Genomic DNA, 25,951 nt, shown 5'->3' with positions numbered 1-25,951 from the left:
TCTGAATATTTTAATTACCAGATTCCTTACAGATTGGCTTTAGTGGATTTTGGAGCAACAGAAAGGTTTGCAGAGGCCTTGGTTCATGGCACTGGACATTTAGTGGTGTGTATTGCATCTGATATGGAACTTGAAAGTTCGTCACTTCCTCAGTTGGCACAGCTGCCTCATTCTGCAGGGTTACTGTGATGAGGGTGGAGGGAAGGGAAGAGATACAAGCACTGAAGCTTTTAATGAGACATGTTGGTTTCATTAAAAACTTTTTGCTGCACATTAAGTTTTCTTACTGGAAGCATTAACAACTTCTACCTTTGAAAAATTTGATCTTTTTGGAATTGCTTTTTATTCTTCAGCAGTCACTGTTTACAGGTTCAGACCCTTTTAGTTAACCAGGGAGGTCAAAGTCTTAGCTTCAGTGTGTAAGGAATTCAGGGAAAATACTCAAATAATGAGAGGTAAAAATGGTGACAGTTGACAATATTGTGTCAGTGACAGAAATAAATGTCAGGATCTCTTTTGCTTGGATAAAATATGCATTATTGATCCCATCATTGTCTGTGTTGTAACAGTGTGGGGTATAGTATCATACAACTAAGAAGAAGAATGTGCTGTCATTGGGATCCAAAAGGAACTCAAATGTGATATATTTTGGAACACTGCACAGGCTTAGTGCCTGGGCAGAGAAGGAAATGCAATTGACTCATCTAGGACAACTGAAGATTTGGCCCATCGTACAATGCCCCAAAACTATGACAGATCCTGAATGAAACTTTTCTTTCCAGGGTTTAGCTAATTGGGCCAAAACTTATCCCCCAGATGCACAGGGCATATAACCTCCAGCTCACCTACCATGGCTGAAAAGGAGGGTGGTTTACCTTGGAGGTAAACATAGGGATCCCACCTATTTCTTTTGGAAGAGAGTGGCTTTAAACACTTTGGGAGTTCTGTTGGAGACTTGTAATCTGGAAGTCTTGATGTAAGTGCCTTCTGGCATAGTTCATTTCCAGTTCACCTGTTCTTTGTGTGGGCTGAGAAGCCTGTGTACAGCTGTGATTTTGTGACCTATTTATGTAAACTTGGAAATCCTGGCAGGTAACAGCAGTTTGAGTGGTGCTTTGTATTCATTCAAGAAGAAAGGCTAGTAGTCTCTTGCTCAAGGCTGTTTTGTACTATCCAGTGTACCATCTAGCAATGCAAAGTGGCAAGAGAAAAGTAGATTACCCAGGTTTATTACTGTGTAAGATAACCAAAATGGTTTTGTACTGACAAAACTCCTCTGTGAATCTGACTCCTCATCTTTAGTTAAAGTGTATAAAAATGCCTGTTTATAAGAAGTCATGTTTCTGTGAAGTAGGTACGATATTTCCTATGTTGTGATAGCTTTAGAAAAAGTAACTTTTATCTTTCTAATTAGCTTTTGATCACTGAACCTTGAACATTCCTTTCTTTCACATCACAGGATGGTGATGGTGTGTATAAATAGGGTTTTGGTTCTTTTGACCCCAGTTCTACCCTAAGGGAATGCAAATATTTGCTCTCAATTTTCCTGTGCACATTGATTAACAAACAGGCCATTGTAACAAGCTGGTAAAGCCATGGGTCATTGCATGAGCTGATAAATTTGGTATGTAACATTGTGTTGAAATATTTAAAACTTAGGTTAGTTATAGAAGGTTAGTTGTGACGTGAGTCATGAGTGAGATGGTAGTAGCACCCAAGGCTATATTAATACAGTAGTAAGAAAGGCAAGCTCTTTAACCAGATTTATATCAAACTGGCGCACAGCACCTAGTTCAGTGAGGTTAGTTTTTTTGGCTGTTGTTTTGCTGCCATCCAAAATGGCTTTATAAATACATGTAAACCTGTAAATCTTGCAGTTGCTCAGTTTGACCCCTCTGATAGGGCTCTCTTCTGGTAGGAAAAGGAAATTTATTTCCTATTTCCTGTCTAAGGAAATTTCCCGTCTATTTTCCTGTCTAAGGATAACTAGCCCATTTCTTCACGGCAGCCTGTAGAGTTGCCACCAGAATTCTGTATTTAGCTTGTCTCTAAGTTTTTGATGTACGCTGGGGGGAAAAGCCAAGCTAAGAATGTCACATTTCTACTTTAAACTATTCTCAAGTACATTAAAATCACCTAGTTTTTAGAAATTAAATGTGTAGCATGGTAATTTCAGAGGACAATTAAAATACTATTTAGTGAACTACATCATTTTCTGGTTTAGGATTGATTCTCTGAAGTATCACACACCTTTTGCAAGTCCTGAGTACCCAGCCGAAATGTTGAATAGTTTGCTAGGTCTCTACCTTCTGGTCTAGGTTTGAGTAGAATGTGTGAAAAGTACAGGGTAGCATTCACAGAAGCAAAAACTTTACACATAGGGATAAGCAAACAGCTTTACGCGAGACAATAAATATTCAACATTTTTACCAGTTATCGTATTTATGAAGAAGTGAAAACTCTTCTTTTTAATCTGTGTATTTCAAACCAAAGCATGGGTTGCTCAGAGACCTTACCTGAATAGCCATTCTCAATGATGATCTTCCTACAGTGATACACTTCTAACCTTGTCTTCTCCGTAAAACATTTTAGTTAGAAGCACTGCACAGCAAAGCATTCTTAATCTTCAGTTGACGGCTGAACCCATCCACAAGGTTTGAAAAAAGAGTAAATTTTTAGCTGATCTTCAGTCTTTCACAGCTGAACATAAACAAAATAGAAATTTTTGTATGAAAAGTGCATTAAATTGATCTGTGTGTATGTATGCATATATATACACACTATATAAATGTTTACATGGTAAATATAGGCATGATAATTCAAAATGATTTTCATAGAAAAACTGTTTTTCATATATGATAGTATACCTGAAGTAACAGTTTGGCTGCTGAGTATTTATTTATTTATTTATTTATTTTTATTTTTGCCAACAGTCAACAGTGGAAGATGTAAGTACCTAAAGTAGATTATGTGGTGTGTGGTATATGTTTGCTAAGTGTGTTGCATGTGTTAGTTAAATTTTGTGAATATTTAGCGTATTTTATAAGGGAAAACATTTTATAGAATGTTGTTATAAAGCAATTTGTTTAACTGTCTCTGGCTTGCTTAAAGGTTGCTTAAAGTTTCCTCTAAGTTTCAACTAGTATGATGCTTTCTTCTTCCTGTTCTAAATGCTTTTTGTTACTGCTGTATGTTGTTATTTAGTACCTCAGATGAGTATCTCATCACAAATAATGAAATGCTGGCAACAAATTTGTCAGTAGGATATGGAAGCTGCCCTTGGATGGGTCTTTTGAAACAAACTGAAAATGTACAAAATTTGAAGATAAAATCATAATGGGACCAAACCATTGATTAATGTAAATTTACAAAAGCTGACGTAAATGTGAATGGCCTGATTTACATCAGTTGTGAATGTGGCTGGTAAAATTAAAAGAAAATAAAGGACATAGGGGTCTAGTGATGCTGTTCTGTTAATGTAAGCACAAACTTTCACCCAAGACCACTTCCTTGTTAATATGTAACTCTGTAGTGCCAGAGGGTCAGGCTATTCCAGACACTGCAATATTGTGGTACCTCCTACAAGAGAAATATGAGCAGTCTCATGTATTCTTTAATTAAACCCTGGATCAGGTCTTCCACTGGGGTGGTTTTGCATAATTCTGTATACTTCAAAGAAACTATATTGATTTATAGTAGCTGAGCACTTGGTATTTTATTAATGTCTACCACTGTATATTTAAATTATTTGTCTTGATGTAGAAAGTAAGTTCTTTTTCATACCCTTAAATAGTTTAACATTGGTCACACAAGTTGTTCTAAACAATAAGAGATAGTAAAGTGAAGACTGTATAGGAAGAAAAAAAAAAGAAAAATAATAGGACAGCTTAATTAGAAGAATATTGTATAGGTTGTTTTTGTTTGTTTGTTTTTTACAGTTTTTTTTTTTTTTTTTTTTTTTTTTTTTTAATAGGTCTAGCCAAACCAATTTTTAATAAACGTGGGTAGAGTAGCTTGTGTTGTGTTTTTGCATTGTTGTACTCGGAGAGCTCGAGAAGCTATGCTGTAAACAGAACATACATTGACCATCTGTAAGAATGATATCTTGAGCATTGTGGAAATGCTTACTAGTGTAAAAAATGAAAATGTTGTGCACACCTGTGTGCTTTAGCAGGGTTTACCTTCTTTTGTTTGTTTGTTTGTTTTGTTTTGTTTTGTTTTGTTTTTCTCCTATGATTTTTTTTTTTCCTCTCAGAGCAGGTGTGGACCCCATGGAAAGATGTAATATTCTTGCCTTCACTGTTCATGCTGGGTGTGACAAAAGACTCTTTGGAGAGTTCTGTACCAATATAGTCCAGTACCTGCTTAATTTACTTTGGGATACTTTGTTCCAAACTCCCAGAAACAAAGGTGTCATCTATGCACTGTGCCAAGCACTTGTGGGGTGTTTTAAGCACATTAACGTTGTCAGAGTCATCTTAGCATTTGCATACACTGATTTTTATGGTCTTACATTAGTGAATTAGCAAATGTTGCATTAACATATGCTTTTTGCTTTTTGATACAGTAAGGAAATTAGACTTAAACATCCTTAGAAAAATAACACAAGTTTGTATTTTGTTCTGGTTTAGGCTATGTTTAGGTAGAAAAGAAAAGCGTTAAGTTTCTGCCCAAGCGGGTCCCATCTTACAGTTCCCAGTGGCTTTCTTGTTTAAGACCAGGGCTGTCTTTTAGGCCACAGAAGGCTGTCAGAAATATTAATGACTCTTTGAGAGAGTAACCTAAAAGACAGACTTGCTAGCTGATGCCACAGTATCTATTGTTGGCAGAAATACAATCCTTCGAATAATAAATGAGCCCTTAACATCTGTCAGGTTGCTTGTTTTCTCAGGGGCCCAGTGATTGGGCTGTGTGCAATAACATGATGGCCTTCTGAGGAACCTACATCAAAATTAATGGTTTCATCAGCTCGCAGGAACAAGTAAATAATTGGACACACCTGGGACTATCCTGAAGGGCTTCTTTATATTTAGTGAATGCTTTCTAACTAGTTCCAGTAAAGATCATTGAAACCTGAGTGTTGCAGACTGGATCAAAGCACTTGACTTTATGGTCAGTTTTGAATGTGCGCAAGCTTGGGCATGGGTATTAACTGCAGAAGTGAGAATCAGGAATGAATAAAGAATCAGCTTTTAGGAAAAGTGCTGTAAAGCTTTTCGATGGTGGAGTTGTGCATGAACAGCAAACCCCAAACTAATCACAGGAGGTTAGAATCACAGATCAGCCCATGTTAGAATGGACCTCAACAGCCCATCAGATCACAGAATGGCTGAGGTTGGAAGGGACCTCTGAAGACCATCTAGTCCAACCCCACTGCCGAGCAGGATCATCTAGAGCACATTGTGCAGGATGGCATCCACGAGGGTTTTGAATAAAACCTCTCTGGGCAACCCGTTCCAGTGCTCTGTCACCCTCACAATAAAGTGTTTTCTCCCAGTGTTTCATTTTGTGCCTGTTGCTTCTTGATCCAGCCTTTCATGGAAAAAAGGGGTGTAGCTGAGATTATCTAGTACACCATCCCTGCTGCCTGCTCCCTGATGGCTAAAGGAATACTGCTTAAACAGTTAGGGCTTTCTTAACAAATTTGAGCAATGCCATGTCATCAGGTTTTAGCTTGTTATCTAAATAGTAATCAGAGGTAAAGTAGCACTGTAGTTTTGAAACAGTTAAGGCTTTATGTAGTGCCTCAGTCACTGGGATCAAAGTGTTAGTTCTTAAATATTACTTACTTCTTAAATATTGCTATGACAAACATAACATAAAGCAGGAGTTCAAAATTCATTTACAGTGTTGCGCATGAGCGGTGGGTTATTCTGAGAAAGAAAAGCAGATGCCTAAAGAAGGACCAGGAAAGCAAGATGTGACAAGGACCTTTAAAAAGTATCCCTACTGTCCTAAAAGAATTATCAAGTGTACTCAGTATGGATTTCTTGTGCTGTTGTTTCTGGGTATTTTACATTGATCTTGCTGTGGAAGGCTGAAGAATTATTAGATGCTGGCAAGCAGAGGAAGAATTTCAATATGTGCATTGTATGACAGATGGCAAATACTTCTCTTGCTGGAAGTGAGAAGCCAGTTTAGAGGGACAATGTTTGTGCCTGGGAGACAGTGTGGTGTTGAAGATTTGAGTGGGCTTTGGGAGACATAGCCCTAGTTTTTCCCATGGGTTTCTGTGTCATTATTCCAGTGTTTGTTTCTTTGTCATTAGAGAAATCAGTATCAAGTGCTTTGAGGTTTACTAATGAGAGTACTGTGTGAGCAGATTTTTGAAAGGGCTAACAGTCCATCTCCTCTCATTACTCCTCTGAGGTCTTCAAATGTAGCATTTTGGATTTAATGAGGAAAAAGTGTTCTAGAACTTTAAGTATTTTCCTTTTACTCTCTAATACCTATGGCTAATGCTGGTCAAGGACATCTGTAGTGACCTGATTGTTAGTTAGGTCTGGAGTTTCTACAAGCATGGGATCAGTCAGTCTTTTAGCCTTGTAATCTAGTTATGTATCAAATACTTTATAAGGGATAAGCCTGGCAACCTAGCAGCTATAAGGGAGGTGTAGGGACAGCCTGAGTTATGTCATTCCCATTTTGAATGCAACCTGTGTTTGGAGTGTAAATATTAGGACCAGATGTAAATCAGTATTACCTCAGCCTTCAATAGCATACTCTTTAGAAAGTTACCATATTTTTTCAAATTCTGAAGCTTTCTATTAGATTGCTTACAGTGTGCAAATAACCATTAATGTCTCAAGCAGCAATAGAAATGTTTTCAGATGTTACAGTTTAAAGTGTGTTTTCTTATTCTTCCTGCGACCTAGTAATTTTTCATCTCAAATTTTAGTGACCTAAATGACAACTTGTGCCCTGAAAATGTGCTTTAAATGTTTCTTCAAGAATGGCTGAGTTCTTCCATTATTTGGCAATCTCCAAAAATATCTTTGCCTCCCATAATTATGAGAAATATAGAATAGAATCATTAAGGTTGCAAAAATATCAAACAACTTTCTTACCCACTTCCAAGCCTGTAGTCATAGGTGTGAATCTTCCACCCGGTTCAGAGCACATTGGAATTAATGTCAAGTCTGGGAACCGAAATTACTTCAGGCAGTAAGGCATAGTTTATGTACAGACTAATGCAAATGACCTCATACAGACTAATGCAAATGCCCTCGTTGTATAAGGGCAAGACAAACATGTATCTATTAAACAGATCTTAAGGTGTAAATATGCTTGATGAGGAAAGGGAGGTCGACAGCCATGCCAGGGGCTCATTTCCTGGACTGGTCCAGAAGCACTGCTATAACAATGCAGCTATATCTTTCTTTCTGTTTCTCCTCTTGAAGAAGAATCTGACTAAAATGTCTCTTATACTGGTCTTCAGATCACCATGACCCTAACGCTGGTGATTGCTTCCATTTAGTCGCTTTGCTGTGTGAAGGCTAATTCTACCTTCCTCTGTCCACAACCAGTGCAGGCTTTCAAGTCCTCCAAGACTCTGAAAATGGAAGGTTGGGAGGGCTACATTGCTTACAAGAGACTCTAGGAAAGGCAAGATGCTAAAGTGAATTCAAGTGAATTTGATTATTTTAAAGATCATTTTTAGCCACTTTGGAATATCTACTAGACTGAGCACCTCTTTTATTGTTTTTGTGTTTGTTTGTTTGCTTTTCTTTTTCTTTCTCTTTTTACAGTCTATGCAAGAGAAATATGTGGAAAGCAGACCTGTAGCCCTAACTTAAGTTTTATGAAAACCCATGCAAAGATTTAAAGCACTGGACCCCAGACCATTTTCCCTAAATTTAATGGGAAGTATTGGTTAAGTTAGCATGAAGTGTGATAAAGCTGCAACACATCACATCATTAGACTGCATTACACAATGATTGGGAATGTTGCCAATTTAAATAAATTTTATACATATATTTTAAAGAATGTCTCTATCTGATCATGCCAGCTATTTAATCCTTTAAGTTTTTATAGCTTTCTAAAGAAATGTTGCCAACTTCTTAATATATTTGAGACTTTTGAATGTTTTTTTTTGGGGGGGATTGACACTTTACTTTGATATTCTAATTATGAAGAATTAGGAAAATTTCCTAATGATTTTGGAGTTTGTTTTTATTTTTCCATTTTCTTCTTTTTAAATTTGAATGTATGTTTACTAATTCCAAAGGGAATCGTAGCTAGGCAGTATTGCATAACCTTCTATTCAATATAATGGGATTTATATTGAGCAACCTTCCTGATCTCAACACAGTATCAACAAAAGAGTACAGGGCATAATGCAGAATGTTTGTATGTTATTCTGCAATTCACCTCATTTGAGTCAATTCTCTAAAATGAGGATAGTATTCATCAACCTTTGTAAATCACTGATGAGATAAAGACCTATACATGAGTAAAAAAAAATTTAACTACATAATAGAAGAAAGACCCAGAGATAGCACTTATTGTTAAAAAGATAGAAGTTTAATTGTCTGAGCTATGGTTACAAGCAGTGGAGACTAAGAAAATAAGAACAATGTTTGGAGGTATTTCCTTGTGTGCTTAGGAACATTGATGGACAAGTCACAAAAGATGGCCATATAATTCTGTCATCTCACAGGACACTGTATATTGTGCCATGCTGTGGTTGTTATTCAGCAATTATGTGAACCTGCAATAGTAATTATATATGCTTTGTAAAAGGTGAAGCTGGAATGGAATAAAATACATGTTTTAAAAACAGGAGCTTCTTTATCCAGATACCCTGCCCTTCTTGCTGGTGGTCAGCTCTATCTCAACGTGAAGACAGAGTAATTTCTAATTCTCTTTGTCCTTACAGGTCAAGCCAGTTACTCATAGTAGAATTACTGCATCAGCACGGTTTCGAAAGCCACTCCAGGAGCCCTACACTATTTTGTAAGCAGAATTTTATGTTAGTAAAATATCTGTCTTGTTTTGTTTTGTTTTGTTTTTCTTTCTTAATTTCAGATGGGTTTTGCTTTAAATACTCTTCCAAACTATTTTACTTTGCTTTATTTCAGCCTGATTGCTAATGGAGATCTAATTAGCCCTGTAGTGCGACTCCTTATTCCCAGGAAAACACTGAATCACTGGGACCATATTCTTGAAATGGTTACAGCAAAAGTTACCCTCAGAAGTGGAGCTGTTCACAGGTATCAAGAAGCTGAACATTTGTGAGATACAGTTGATATGTTTAGATATGTTCTTAAAACTTCCTAAGTAGATATAATGGATCCTTCCAGCTTTATGGGAAATTTATAAGAAAATTCTCTTAAGAGCTCACTCCCAACTCAAACCATTCTATGATTCTATGAAAATGGAAATATGTTTACTTCAAGTCACTTTCATGTTTCATTGCAACTGCTATTTAAAATGAAAAAAAAGCCCCTCAATTTGTTTCAACTGTTATTTCTTGATTAAATATTTTATTAACAGATATAGAATAATGCAATAATAATGCAATGTATTTTATATTAATAATAAAGTTGCGAATCATTATAAAATCAATGACCTGTAAAGTCAGTAAAATGTTTGGAATATCCAATAATGGATGCAGTCCATTTTGACTGACTTTATGGAGGTCATTTATTTTACTCTGACATGTTTTCCTTTAATTTTGATAGTTCTTTAAAGTCATTGGGGCAAACAATTTCAAGAAAAATGTTTTAGATCCTTTGGTTTTTGAAGACCTGTGCTCAGTCAGTTCAGCCTCCTAATAAGAACCAGGGCCAAAGCTGTAGTTGAGGGTTTTCCAGTTCCAATATTTTCTGTTGGTCTGAATTGTTGTGGTATCCCAGGAGTAGCAAATGACATCTTGGATACGTAACTTTAAGTCACCTTAAGGCCTGAAAATAAGCTCTCTAAAATAAGATCTGATAGTTGTTGCAAGTTTTAGAGCAAAATGATATGCAGTCTCCATGACAAACTTTGCAGAGTAAGCAGACTGCCAAGGTGTGTACCATCAAATTACTGACATTCCAGCGTTGCCCCATGCAGAGCACAGTACAGAAATCCATTCTTCAGACAGGAAAGGGCCTTTTGTTGGAATCATTCTTTACAGCTTACACAATGTCTGAGGCTAGTCTTGCAATCTATTTCTCAAATCAGTGAAGGTAAAATGTTCATAATCTCTTTCAGTTCTTCTGATTACTTTCCCAGAGCTGATGCAGACCATAAAAGGTGAAGTTAATGCTGTCTGCTGGGTGTTAGCTCTCATCTGTTTTTTTCTTCTCAGTCAGGCATTTCCTTGCTTGTGTTATCAGGCTACTTAGCACTTTTACTTCCCTTAAACTAAACTTAAACACGTTTTGCAGTTTTCTGGATCTGATTCTCAGCTATCATAATTCTGAGGTGAACAGTGTAACAGCTGTTCACAACATCATTTTTTTCCTGCTTCTAGGTTGTTTAGGGATTTAACAACCTTTTGCATTTTATTCTCTTTACTTGGTATCACTCCTTGGTAAACCTGAATAATGTGTATGAAAGCGTATATAATTATATACATTTTTAGAATTGATTTTAAGAAGTTCCCTTCTGTATTGTTTTAATTATTTAAAAATAAGATAATGTACATTAATTTTTGAATTATTTAACATTTTCCTTTTTCTGGTTTTCTTTTAATGCAGTTTTCATTTTCTTTTCCTTAAAATGCTAGGAATGCATATTAAATACGTTAGTAAAGTGATTGCTGTTCTTTAATAAGTTATGCATTAATTTCTGGGGTTTACTGAAACTATGTCAGTGTTAGGGGAGGTCTTGTTAGACCACTGATTCTGGGAAGATATAATTTCTCATTAAAGAAGGGTAAGTGGAATTACGAGAACCTGCATTAGGTATATGGCAATGTTTCTTTTCTGAGTAATTAAATGACATACAAGGCTGCCAAGTCCTACGTAGTTTCACATATGGCTTTACAAGAAAAAAAAAAAAAGAAAAAGGAAAAAAAAAAGATCATTCCCATCAGAATAGGGACATAAGTAATATGAGAGAGAAGATAATGAGGAAGTAGCCTTTCTCTTTGCAAAATTTTGCTTGGGGATGGAGTACAGCAACCTGGTTGGCAGGTATCTGTTGTGTGGACAGGCAGGTGTTTGGGGATACTAGTTCCACAAGCTGTATCTTTGTTGTCTGCTTCGTTAGTCTGTATGCTTGCTTTGTTTTGGCTGCCACTTTTTTGGCTTGTACTCGGGAGGGAAAATGGGAGTCTACTGACAGCCCTCAGGATAAACTTTTGATCATTCCCCAGTGACCAGAAGACCAAGGACATCTTCTGCATAATACTAACCAGGGAAATATTAGCAAACCTAGGATGTGTTTGAATGGTTCAAACCAGGTGGGTGGGTAAAAAGCTTCAGAAGCAAGAGTTACAAGGATTGTGTGATACTTGTTAAGTCAATAGTTACTTATATATTTATCTGAAGTTCCTTTTTTTCTTGAAAAAATGCATTTTTAATTCCCTTGTCATATTCAGTGACTGATTATGTTTCATTCAGTTATTATGGTTATTATTTTTAGGATGAAATATACAACTAGAGACTACTAGATATTTGTCCATTAAAAAAAAAAACAAAAACAAAAAAGGAGTTACATTAAGCAAACAACTTTTGTATTTTAATATTAAAACATAATCAAAGAGAAAGATCAGGTACAAAAACCCACAGTCATGTTTGTAAGTGCATTACATGCTGTGTAAGTACTGTAAGTACTGCTGTGTATATGCAACACCATACAAATATATAAAACAGTACTACAGTACACCGATTTACGTTTTTTCATGCAAGTTCCACAAAGCAAAATGTAATCTAGCAAAATACAGTCAGATTAATTCAGAAATGAGCTTTTGCTTATGTCTAGATTGCTTTTTAAGATTATCATTGTTTGTGTGTAACTCATGTGATCTGAATGGTAATGAAGCATAAATTTTTCTTCAAATTGTTGGGATGTCTGTGAAATTTTTGCATTAGTAAAGAAAATACAAAATATAAGTAGTACATACAGAATGCTTCAGAGTTAGTATACTTTTTTTATTTTCTTTGAGACATTTGCTCTTTGCTCTTAGAAAACCGAAGTACTTCTAGGTGCAGTACTTTTCTAGGTGCAGGATGTACCTAGAAAATCAAAGTGCTTTCTTGTGGAGAGCATAAGAAAGGCATGGAGATACTGGAGCAAGTGTAGCAAAGGGCTATGAAGATAAAGGCCTTGAAGGTGCATGTTATGTGAAAAAGGGTGGAAAGAGCTGGCATTGGTTAGCCTGGAGAAGGCCTAGGGAGGATCTTACCAATACATCTAAATATTTGTTGGAGATGAGTGAAGAAGTCAGAGACAGGCTTTTAGTGGTGTCCAGTGACAGAACAAGAGACAATGAGAGCAAACTAAAATACAGAAAATTCAACCTAAATAAAAGAGAGAAAAAAAAAATACTGTGTCATCAAATACTGGAATAGGTTGCCCAGAAAGTTTCTGGAGTCTCCATCCTTGCAGGTTTTCAAAACGACTGGACATAGCCCTAAGCAACCTGCTGTAATTGCTCTTGCTTCTTTACAGGGCACTTGGACTACACAGTCTCCAACAGTCCTGTCCAAACTCAGCTATTCTGTGGTTCTCTAAGTGGTTCTACACATTGCATTTTTTTTTTCTGTATTTATTCAAGATCATGCCACTATGTGTATGAACTTAAAAGGCAGCTTTTTCTCTGTTCAACTGATGTTTTTTTGGATTTTATAAGTCACGGATGTTCTCAAGGCAGGCTATTTATATTATTCATAAAAGGTTCTCTATGTACATGCATGTATCTTATTATGTCTCCTAATCTTATTATTTCTCCTTGCACTATTGAAATTTATGAATAACACATAAAGTAGCTCCTGTAGTAGGCTTAGAGAAAACAATTTAAGATGGCCATTCAACATTCCTGCATTTAAAAGTCTTAGAATTATAGAATCATAGAATGGTTTGGGTTGGAAGGGACCTTAAAGATCATTTAAGTCCAACCCCCCTGCTATGTGCAGGGACACCAGGGATACCAGGTTGCTCAAAGCCCCATCCAGCCTGGCCTTGAACCCTGGGGCATCCACAACTTTTCTGGGCAAGTTGTTCTATTGCCTCACCACCCTCAAAGTGAATAATTTCTTCCTTATATCTAATACAAACCTACTCTGTTTCAGTGTAAAACCATTACTCCTTGCCCTATCCCTACCTGACAAAGATTCCCTCTCCAGCTTTCCTCTGGCCCCCCTTTAGGCACTGGAAGGCTGCTATGAGGTCTCCCTGTAGTCTTCTCTTCTCTTGGCTTCTCTTCTCCAAGTCCCTCAGCTTGTTTTCATAGGAGAGGTGCTCCAGCTCTTGGTCATCCTTGTGATCCTCTTCTAGACTGGATCTAATAGGTCCACATCCTTCTTGTGCTGAGGGACTCAGTATTTTGATGCAAAAGTGATAATGTTGGCTTTTTAATTTAAACTTAAATATTGTCAAATTTTGGAATGTGCTTCATAGGAAAGAGATTCATTCATTATAGAATGTTTCCTCCTTTCCTTATTGCATTGATTATCCATAAATAAAATTACAAATTTGACAGTGATCCCAATGAAGTGATTGGCATAGCTTGGAAATAATGTGTTGTCATGCATACTCCCCTCACCCCTAAGTCCTTAATGTTTCTTCCTTCTCAGTAAAGTGTGTGAACAGAAATGATTATGGTGAAAATCTATCTGATGTTAAAGACCTAACTACAAAGTAATTTATTTTCCATACTTAAGTAGAAATTGTGAGAGTATTTTATCTGCCATAGTGCTTCATATTTTATTAGTTCTAACTATGATTAGTTTAACTGTGATTTAGGTTATTTTGCTATGCCATTTCTTGTCATTTTTTATGTAGCAACTTATCATTGTATCCACTGTACTTTATTGGTTTTCAGATCTGAAAATATACATGATTAGATCAGCATAGCTTTCAGTACTTTTAGTAAACATGATGGAATGATAAGGTTTGTTATTATAAAACTCTCCGTGTCTTTCAGACTTTACACTTTAGATGGAAAACTTGTACAGGATGGGTCAGATTTGGAGAATGGGCAGTTTTATGTTGCAGTAGGTAGAGAAAGGCTTAAGAGGTTGCCATATGGTGATCTGCTGTTTAGCAAATCTACAATAAGAAGGCCACAGGGGTAAGTTCCATACGTGTGTGATACGATTTTTATGCTTGTGTGCATGTGTATCAATTTATTTACAAAGTACCACCACTAAAGTCAAAATCACAATGTCAGAAATGTTTGTAAGGAATGGATGGATGGGTTTGTATGGATGCAAATTTTTATTGAGCACTTTTAAGAAAGTTGAGATAGAAATCTTTAATAAACGAAAAATATAAATTCAAAGTATTATTTCACATCGTAAACATTGTAAACATGCCATTGATCACGTTTCACACAATTTTTGCCAGATAAAGATTTATTTTGGCTTTTTTTTTTTTTTTTTTTTTTTTTTTTTTTTTTCCCCACTGGTACACAAATGAGATTATGAATTATGATCTGAATGACATTATGTGTAACTATACCTTTTGCTATACCTGTTGACATCTACTCTTATTTGGTTAGGTTTTAAGGAATATGTACTCCTTTAAGAATGCTTTAGGTTTGTGTCTTTTTTTCATTAGACAGCGTTACTGCACAATGGAGCCCTAAACAGGGTTTTAAACAGGGTAAGGAAAAAGGTGGGCTTTTAGTATCTTTGGAAAATGCAAAGCTAAATAGGGAGCCATTTCAATTAAATAAATGGAAAAAATTGAATGGAAATTTGTCACACAGATTGCAATAAATTAGGGGATTTGTGCAACAGTCTGCACATAAACTGGGGTGCAATTTATTTATTTATTATTTATTTATTTATCTTAGCAAGCAACTATAGACAATATGAATAACAAAGTATTTTGGGAAACAACGTTTACAATAAATGAATTTAAAGATAGTGGGAAATGTTGCTTAAGATGTGTTGATTAACTGATATAAACAGAATTTTATTGAAATTGCTGGAACTTTTCATGAGATTAGTTTTAAGTATCTTACACAGTAATTCACTGAATACTGCTCTGTGGATTTTCAGTACATAAATTGTGCATTTTGGGGAAATGTAATGCACTTGTTTGAATAAGTTCATTGTTATGCATTTAAATGTTGTCTAGTGAACAGAAATTACTGATTCTTAGCAAAGCTGTGCAATAGACAAAACAACTCTGTTGGCACAGCTGGTTTGGTGTTATCTGACTAGGTTATAGAAGGATATTGTCTATGATAGTGACAGTGTACAGAATACTAAGATATGACTTATTCCTACAGTTCCAAAGCATCTGTACTACCTCCAATTGTGGGATCTCGAAAATCTAAAGGCAGTGTAAGTATCAAATGCCATAATAAAGTTTGTTTCTGATTTTGCTTAATTCCAGCAGATGGAAAGTCCTTGTTCTTTGGGTTTTAATTAAATATGAAGGGAAAAAATCCTCAGCCACCTGGTGTAATGCTTATTAATGCTTGATGTATCTGTAGATATTTGCAGTGTCAGCTAGACAAAATAAATCTAAGAAAATAGATTTTTTAGATTCTCATATTTTAGAAAACCTTCCATAGCAAAGATTACTGTTGCCTTGAGGTCTTTCCTATAATCCTTTTCAACTTTTCAACTATATTTATGTATTGGTTCTTTTTTTGTTTCATTTTGTTTTGTTTTGTTTTTTCAAATTATACACCAAAAAGCAAAACACAGGACCTTTTACAAAATTTACTAAAGAAAATGGTGTTTCTGTATGCTGATTCTGATTAAGTCCCTAAAACTGCTTCCTGGCTGATCACTGTTTTATCACTAGCTAACAATTACTACACAGAGCTTGAGTATGCACTGTTTTGTGTCCCGTACAGCTACTTATATGTGTCCAAAATGAGTCCACTGTAGATTTCAGGAAGTGCCAGATCAGAATAGAAGTGTCTGTTTGCACCAGTTGCATACAAGTGTAGTTTACTGTACCAGTACAAGACAGCACAGCATCAGACTCGCAGTCTGTCATTTTTACTATGGCAGTTGGTCATATCCAACCACTATTAACAAACTAAAAAAAAAAAACACACCCACCCTAAAGTCACTAAACAAAATAAAGTATACAAGTCTCTGTTCCATATTGCTGGAATGCAGAAGATAAAACCTCAATAAAGAATATGGTTTCATTTTAAATGTGAGTTTAAATGTGAGGTGAAAAGAATTGTCCATGACCCTTGCACAATGAAAGGCCTTTCTGGTGTGCAGTTTCTAAAATGGCATAAACTGTTCATGTCACTAAGCAAAAAAATAAAGCAGAGTATACCTGTCTTCCATGATTTAGCTAAGTCTGCGATAAGGTGAATGGTTCCAGGTGTTAGTAAGATTTTCTGTCCTCTAGCGCTTTGTTGTTATATTGAACATTTTGACACAACTGGATTAGTAAGACACTACGCATGCCATTGGACTGGCAGAATTAGGAGGCTGACAGCCACTAATGAGAGGCAACAATGAGGGTATTCAGTTGGTAAACTCTTAACCCAGCCTAGTATGATATAAACAGCACCCTATAGGGCTACTATGTACAATTAAGTTTTTTATATTTCTTGTGAACAGATTTAGACTCAGGAAAATTTATAAATTAATAAAATCTCTAGCTATTAGAATTATTGATAAACTCAGGATCATACATACATCAAAGCTGAAGAAAATCAGGACCAGGTTTCTGTTCCTGTTTCTAGATACACAACAGAACAAGCAGAGGAATGGGCTGATTTCCTTGGAGGTAATTCAGAGGTGACATGCTGACAGACCCATTTCTAAGCATGATCCTGCTACACAAAGACTGTCATCCTCTTCCAGCCGTTTTTGATGCTTAGCAGATTAATACCCGTATTTCATTTACACAGGCAAAGAATTATTCACAAGTTATATATTGCATATCTAGTGACTTTTTACACATATGCATAGATGAGATACAGCTGTATATTATATGTATGCATGTATAGATTTGCCCAGCCATTTATTTCATCAGACAAAACAATATTTCCTTTTAGTAAATGCGTGTTTTCTTCTGAGAATTGTTGGGGAGGATTTAATCAGTCAGATCATATAGCAAGTTGATAAGACAGTTATGTTTTTTCAGATTGCATTAGATATCTTTTAACTGTACTGATTTTAAATTAATGTGATTCTGTAACACCTGATACCAACCCATAGATGTTAAAAAGTTGGAATAAAGTTAAGATATAAATAATAATAATAATAATTGAATTCATCAGTGATAATTATGAACACTTTTCCAGGGAAATGATCGGCAGTCTAAATCTACCGTTGGATCCAGTGATCCTGGAGAGAACAGTTACTCACCTCAGCCTCCAAAAGGGAAGGACAAGAAATGCCACAATCCAGAGGATTCTGTGTCTAGAGGACACTTTTCTAACAAATCTACAAAAGGAAAACAAACAAGAGTAGCAGCCTCCACAGGAGTCCTTCAAGATAATGGTCAGTACCGAGATAAACTCAGTCATAGCATAGTGGCTTTTTATCTTCTGTTAAACCAGTGAAACACACTGTTAGTATAGTTCTTGAATTGTCAGCTTACTCTGGCTGATTTACCTTACAGAAGTTCTTTTTGCTGGGAAATGTACCTATGCAAGATATTACAATTGAACAGGAGGCTGTGTACAATATTTAGAATATATTGCAAGTGAAATAAACTAATATGGACATATCATTTTTCTTTTGATATAAGTGTAATAGAAAATTTGTTTTGACCACTGTCTTCCACTGTTCTGCACTGCAAAAAAAAAGTGAAGACAAGAAGCTGGCCTACTCAAAGAACTCTTCACTTTCTGTGAGGATCCCTGGTTAGCACTCTGGTTCTGTATAACAAAAAGACTAGGGAAGGACTCTATCAGGAAGTGTAGTGAAAAGACAAGGAGTAATTGCTTTAAACTAAAAGAGGGTATATTTACATTAGCTATAAGGAAGAAATTCTTTACTTGGAGGGTGGTGAGGCACTGGAACAGGTTGCCCAGAGAAGTTGTGGATGCCCTCCTCCCTGGAAGTGTTCAAGACCAGGTTGGATGGGGCTTTGGGCAACCTGATCTGGTGGGAATTGCCTCACCCATGGCAGGGGGGTTGGATCTGAATCATCTTTCCATCCCAAAACATTCTAGGGTTCTATGAAACGTAGTCATCAACATCCTCTTTCATAAACTGTTTTTCTTGTTTTGTGCTTTATACTTACCACCACCACCTGTGTTTTTTTTATTTAATGGCTAGAAGACTGTCCCCTCACTATAGATTCTGCTGACATACTGGGATGGCTATTTTTCCGCATTAGTAATAGTTTTAAAAGTAATTAATAATGGTCAATTAATATCTGTCAGTAGAAATAAATTATACTTTTCATAACATTTGACACCACTTCATACTGCTGTGTTCATAATTAAATGTGCAATAGTTAATCATGGTTTAAAACTTCAGTATACATCATCTAACAACACAGTTCTGTTCATCTGCATTTGTCTAGAATCATGAATTTTAAATTTACTTCCAGAGTCAGGAGCATTCTGTAAATCTGAGTTTTAAAAGAACAGTGAAATACAATCTTTGCAATGTAACAGTCTTTTTTTTTCAGAGTAAGATTGTTGAATTTCTAGTTCATTTCAGTCTTGAGTTAAATACCATTTTTATCCTGTTGTTGATAAGTGGATATAATTTTAGCCTATACTTTTTTTGATAGATTTTTTTTCTTGCTGAAGAATGGTGATTATATTAAAATTGAAGTGACTGGAAATGTTCATCCCTTATAACTCAGGAAATGACCGAATAGTTCCTTTTGCTTGAAATTATCATGGTGTGTCCCTACTTTTTATGGATTTAGTGGTTAATGCTAAAAACATTTAAGAAAGCAAGTAGCAGAGCTGACCTCTCAGAGGAGAACTTGCATGTTTGGCTTACCCATTTTAAAAGCTCAGTGAAAAGCTTTTATATTTAATGTTTATCCACTCTGGATACCTCATTTCATTGATAAGTTTTCAATAAAAAAAAAAAAAAAGAGTCATTATTTTGGGAAGTAATGGTACAGAATTCTTTACACAGAGCTCAAAATCCATATGTTGTGGTCTAGCATCCTCTTCAGAGTACTGAACTGCTCTTAGTAAAGACTTACCACAAAATCACAGCATGGTTAAGGTTGGAAGGGACCTCTGGAGGTCACCTGGTTATAGCCCCCTGCTCAAGCAGGGACACCTAGAGCAAAATGTCCAGGACTGTGCCCAAGTGTCAAAGCCATCTAGGCTGTAATTAGGTAGATCTCAGTCAGATCTCTTACATTAAGAACAGACAAAGCAGGTAACTTTTCCTGATAGTTATAGTGACATTATATTGATTTTATATATACATATATATATATAATTTTATTTTTTTTGGCCTGCACATTTTGAAGGTAAAATTTCTGGAGATGTCTTCTAGAAGTAAACAGACCACACTTGCCAAGGCAAGAAAGATGTGCTCTATGCCTTGTGGACATTGCATTAGTTTAACAGGTTTCTGATTGCTTCCTTTCTATTCCCAATGGTGAAAAGATTACTAGAAGCAGTAATAGGTTTTCCTGTCCTTTCAGCAGGCAGTGACTGAGTCGAATCTTACTTTGGAAATATAGTGAGACCTTTCTCTCTCCATATTTTGCATTATTGTTTCTCCACATGCTGACAGAAATGTTTGGAAATCCACTGAGTTTATTGAAGAAGTGATTGCTTGCTATTTTCACTTCACCTTTTCCATGTTTTATGAGTCTTGTGTATCTAGGAGAAGCTGTTCAAGGCCAATTGTCTGGTTTGAGCTAAAGTATATGTTGGGAGAAGCTCTCAGTTATCTCTGTCCACCTTTATTTATCCTCCATGCATGAAGACTTGCTGGTTGATGTGGGAATGGGCAGTTTGATGTCTGTGCTGTTCTGCATATCTAGACCTAGCTGGTAATGCAGGCAGCTGCTGAAGGAGATAATGTCTCTGGATTGAATTCAAACAACAGTATGGGATGAGAAATCGATAGCTGTGTAATGAGTTTCTGATGGTGTGCAATCCCTGGTCTCAGTTGATGAGAAAGTGTATTGTTGATGAGTACAGCTTTCTTTTACAAGCACAAAACCCAAACCATTTCATCCTCCTGTAAGTCTTCAGGCCAACCACCGTTAGGATTGCAGGCTTAATAACATTTAGAGACTTTATCTTTCCCTAATTCAGTTCCCCTGTATTTGTTCACTTGGATCAAATGGAAAACATCCCAGGAAGCAGCTGCCTTAATATTCATATTATAAGGCCACTAGTTCAAAATGATTTTAAGCCCTGCTTGTATTTTAATAAGTACATCCTCATTATTTAATTCCTCTAGTTCAGCTTAAATGTATTTCTTTGCCAAATGATTCAAACTAAATTTCATGATGTGTTACTTTTTTTCCCCCCTCCCTTTCTGGCTCTGTTTTTTTTTTTTTTTCTGTTTCTCTGGAGTAAGTTGGACTTTATTAATATTATTATTAAGAATAACAATAATAACAACAACAATTGTAAATTATTAGTGTGATAGGAGTTTTACAGCTGGATATATTCTTGAGCATATTTATTCTTGAGCAACCTACTAATGGTAGGTTTTATGTTACTCAGATAATAAGTTTTCTACTCTTTATGCATGCAGAAATATTATTTCTTTTTCTATTGAAACCTAGGAATGTAAAAGAGGAGTTAACACACTATGCTCTGCTTGGTAACCAATATTTATCACATTGTTTTGCTTTTCACTGTTCTTTCCCATGAAAATGAATAACAGGCCTTTCCCTGTACAGTCAAAAATACTAGGAAATAAACATCTCCATGTGTGATACAAAGGATTCTTAAACTGCTTTTGAACGTTTTTGCCCATATATGTCTGCTTGTGACAGACTCCAGCATTTGCAGACAAAATATGAGGAAGGAGCACAACCCTTGAAAAAACAGAGCAAGGGTCTTTTCACTTAAGTCTGACCCTGAGCGAGAGCTCCACTGCTGTTAGAACACAGGTAGCTTGTAATGACAGTTTAAAGAACATGTACTATACATGGCCCCAAAGTGTCATCATCTGTGAAGGTGTTGTGTCCTGATTGTTTTTTCTAGTCACACCTTAAGATGGAGTGACCTGAACTACAGGCCAGCAAGGCTGTGGGAGCTGAGAGCTGTTAGTGTAGAGTGCTACAACTTCAGTATCCTCTGGCCCAGATAAACCCTCTGTGTCAAAGATTTCCCCTGTGTCAGTGTCCTGGCATTCTCTCAGCTTAATGTTGGACTGTGAAAATATAGAATTGCAGAGGTCAGCATTACAGCATATTTCTGTCATTTATTATTTGGAGTGACTGAACTGCTGTGTGATTTGTGATGATGTTAAACTTAAAGGCATAGTATTATGTGACCTCATGCCCTGGTTTATATCAAGCTTGCTTCTTTATTTCTCACTAGCTGAATATTTTGCACCCATGTTTAACACGAGTTAAACATAGTACAGAAGCTTGATTAACTATTTCCACCAAATCATCTGTCTGTAGATGGGATGTGAAAGTTCTTAGTTTGTTGATTTAATGTACATTTTGGATCAGAGATAGGCAGTGAAATAGCTCCCTTCAAAAGCTTTCCCTAGAGAGACTCTTCAGCCAAATGATCATTGTGAGCCTACTGACTGAACTCTAGCAGTTGTGGATCTGAGAAATGAGTAGATGTATCGAAGTAAGCAAAATCTGAATCATTCTGTCCCCATCAGCATTGGCGTTGCTTTTTATGGTGCATCGTATGAGAGTCACCTGGCTCCATTTTGACCTGTGCAATCCTTTCTTTTTACCAAAAAGAAGCTCCCAGTGATGAATTCTTACTACAAGTTTTTTTTGCTACCAAAGGAAGCAAAACAGCTTGCCTCTTTTAAGTAGGCTGTGGTTGGCTTCTCTGCCTGCTTCTTTTGACACACTAAATTCGCTTACCAGTGAAACAGGACAGAGAGATGTCAAAAATATCCAAACATTGAAAATATTTTCATATCCAGACGATCTAATGTGTCTGTCATACAGTCTGTTGTTCATGGCTTGGTAGGCTGCTTGGGTTCAACCTGCTGGACCATCCATTGTTCACAGGGACATCTGAATGTACTTACCACCTTCTTGAAAAAAAGAAAAAAAAAAAAAGGAAAAAAAAACAAAACAGGATTGTCACTTGCAGTGTTCTTCAGAATACGTGTTTTTCTACAACTAGCCTTTTTTTGAGGGACCACACTCACAAAGTTGCACATCTGGTGATATCACAGAATCAGAGAATGTTTGAGGTTGGAAGGGACCTCTGGAAGTCATCTGGTCCAACAAACCTGCTCAGGCAGGGACACCTAGAGCAAGTCCTCCAGAACCATGTACAGACCACTTCTGAAGATCTCCAAGGACGGAGACTCCACAACTTCTCTGGACAACCTGTTCCAGTGCTCACTCACACACACAATAAAGAAGTGTTTCTCAATGTTTAGATGGAACCTCTTGTGTTCCAGTTTGTGCCCATTTCCTCTTGTCCTGTCACTGGGTACCACTGAAAAGAGCCTGTCTTTTCCATCTTTGCACCCTCCCTTCAGGCACCAACCTTATAGACATAGTCTAGTCTGTAGACTATGTCTATACTTTCCCACCGTGACTGCTAGATTCTTTTGTGCTGATCTGCTTTCCAGCTGGGTAACCCCCAACATGTACTTGTGCCTGGGGTTGTTCCTTCAAAGGTTGTTCCTTCCCCTAGTCTTTCAACTAGTCTTTCATCCTAGTTGTTGGGATCTGGAATTCCACAAGGCTGGTTTTGCTGGTTAAAACTAAGGCAAAGAAGGCATTTGGTACTTTGGCCCCTTCATTATGACCAGGCCCCCTGTTTCATTCAGTAGAGGGCCTACATTCTCCCAAGACTTACTTTTGTTATTGATATACTTGTAGAAGTCTTTCTTGTCACCCTTGACATCCCTGGCCATATCTAATTTTACATGGACTTTAGCTTTCCTAACTCCATCCCTGGATGCTCAGACAGTGCTTCTGTATTCCTCTTAGATTGCTTATCCTTGTTTTCAACCTCTTCAGGCTTCCTTTCTGTATTTAAGTTTGGCCAGCAGCTCCTTACTGATCCACTCAGGCCTCCTGACATTTTTGATTGACTTCCTTTTTGTTCAGACACATTATCCTTGAGCTTGAATATTAAGTAGCTTTCTTGTGCCTGGCATCCCTCTAGGTCCTTATCCCTTGCGACTCTTTATGGTCTTTATGGTATGGTCTTTAAGGTCCCTTCAACCCAAACCATTCTATGATTCCCTGGTTCTTGCAGGAAAAGATGTAGGATTCTGCAGGAGATGGCATGGAGTACAAAGTCAAGATGAACCACTGTCGGAATATGTTTGTGTCTATTTCTTTAGCCATGTGGCGCTAATATGCACACTTCCATTTTTAAGCACACAGCTTTAGTTCCATTCGTGTCACTGAAACTCTGACACTTTCTTGTTCGAAAGTAAAATAGTGTGTTCTTGAAGAGACAGTCTATCGGTCATGTACTTACTTACTGTGTCTTTGTTAGACTTGTACATGTGCTTAAATTTAAGCATGGGCATTTGGATTAAGAAGATTAGGACTTGCTCTTTAAAGAAAAAGCTATTATCCTAAGCCTAATATATATATTATCCTCCTATATTAACTCCTGTGTTTTCCAGATCATGTGTGCTAAGCCTAATATATATATGCACACATGATCTGGAAAACATAGGAGTTCATTTAGTCTTATTATTTAATATTTAATGTCAGTTTTTCTCACACATTCTATCCTCTGTATCATCATTTAACAGTGTGGATAAAACAATTAATATTTCATATGAAAATTTATAATCTTTGTTACAAGAACAGAGCTAAAAGCTTATGATAAAACATCAAGAAAGCATATCGTTCCTATATGAATTACTAGTGTCTGGTATATATTTCACAGAGACATATTCCACACCATAGAAATTATTCAGCACATATGTGGTCATATGAGTATATATGCATCACAATATTAATTGAAAGAACCTATTAATGTCAGTGATATTGATATATATTATTTTAAAAATCTTTTATAAGCCCTGTCTTATAAAACCCTCTTACCTATACAGTGATCCAGTGTAAATATATGCCCTGTGTTTACCTCTTTGTTTTATTCTCTTTTTTTTTTTATTATTTAGTGAGTAATAATTTTGTTAAGGATGCTTCTGTCCATTGTAAACTGTACAATTTAAAATATAAAATATACACCTAAATTTTTATGAAATCGCTGTGGAAATATGTGAAAATCCTTTTAGTAGGGTGGAGTGCATGTTCCATTAGTGCAGTATTAGGCTTTTTGTATTTATTTATTGTTCCTTTCGATAGAAGTATTTTTAAAAGGACTTACAGGTACTTTATCAGGAGTGTAATGATAGGACAAGGAGTAACAGCTTTAACCTGAAAGAGGGTAGATTTAGATTAGATATAAGGAAGAAATTCTTTACTATGAGGATGGTGAGGCACTGGAACAGGTTGCCCAGAGAAGCTGTGGATACTCCATCCCTGGAGGTGTTCAGGGCCAGGTTGGATGGGGCTTTGAGCAACCTGGTCCAGTGGGAGGTGTTCCTACTAAGAGATCTTTAAGGTCCCTTCCAAACCAAATCATTCTATGTTTCTAAAACATTGGCATTTCTGTAGTTCCTAGCTAACATTTGAAGATGCTTGACATGCATTAGACTTATTTAATGGAGACAATTGGATTTGTCCAGGGCCAGAATCCTGCTTTTTTTATGGAAAGAGGAAAAACATACAATGTCCACTAGTATTTATCAGAATTTTGGAGTGTTTTTAGCTCCAAATCATTACAAGAGTGTAAAAGATAACTTTCTTCTGACTAATACAAAGTTATTCTTTTAAACATGTCCATTAAATGTTTTTCCCAATGCTCTTAAAAAAGGTCTTGTCTGTACTTTTCATGGTTGATTTATGCATGATGTATTTTTAAAGCAAAAGTAATTTTCTGTACAGGTAGTTTATATTACAATAATGGAAATGTGCCAAGAACTCACAAGAACAAATAATATTGTTTGTTTTTTTGTTTTGTTTTGTTTTTCATTTTTAAGTATTCAGTAGATGTTAATGTGAATGCTGAACTATGGCTATGGAACAAGAATAAAATAGTCAGAAAGGACATACAAAGATCATTGAGTCCAGCTGTCAGACTACTTTAGGGCTGACCCAAAGTTAAAGCAATACCATTAAAAGCATTATCCAAATACCTCATAAACAAGGACGGGCAGGCATGGGGCATCAATAAGCTCTATAGGAAGCCTGTTTCAGTGTCTGACTGCTCCTTGCATAAAGAAGTTTTTCCTAATGTCTAGTCTGAACCTCCTCTTGAGCAGGCATTCCCTCACATCCTATCACTAGATACCAGGGAGAAAAGATGAGCACCTCCCTCTGAATCTTCAACTCAGTTAAAAGGGGAAGAGGGGAAATCAACAGGCAAACCCTGGACACATTTTGTTTAGAAAATGAAGAACTGTTGTTTAATTTTAAATTAAAAAAAAAAAAAGCTAACTACTTCATTGAAGTTAATTGAAAGAGTACAAATGAGTAACCATGGCTTAAACTGGCACTCAGACATGCAGCAATGTTCTTTTATTTCATGACTGCTGTGCCTGAATCTGTACTTAACCTGTGCATGTGTGCTTTATTTGCATGCGTGCTGAAGACCCATTACATTCCCCTTGGGTGTGAAGGGAACTTACACTGCTGAGGTGGCATGATAGCAGCCAGAGGGCGGTTGAAGGGTAC

At 36.4% G+C, this 25,951-nt stretch overlaps 1 protein-coding gene across 1 annotated transcript in view; it reads left to right on the top strand.

Moving 5' to 3' along the window:
• DCDC2 (doublecortin domain containing 2) overlaps nt 1–25,951 on the top strand; it is a 63,052-nt gene that overhangs the window by 13,513 nt on the left and 23,588 nt on the right. The window contains 5 exon segments of the mRNA XM_005015188.6: nt 8,880–8,956; nt 9,082–9,213; nt 14,079–14,225; nt 15,393–15,447; nt 17,388–17,586. Coding sequence (XP_005015245.4) covers nt 8,880–8,956; nt 9,082–9,213; nt 14,079–14,225; nt 15,393–15,447; nt 17,388–17,586 — 610 coding nt within the window.

The sequence above is a fragment of the Anas platyrhynchos genome, chromosome 2 (assembly GCF_047663525.1).
Source record: "Anas platyrhynchos isolate ZD024472 breed Pekin duck chromosome 2, IASCAAS_PekinDuck_T2T, whole genome shotgun sequence".
NCBI classification, from domain to species: Eukaryota; Metazoa; Chordata; class Aves; order Anseriformes; family Anatidae; genus Anas; species Anas platyrhynchos.
This window is presented reverse-complemented; position numbering and strand designations above follow the sequence as displayed.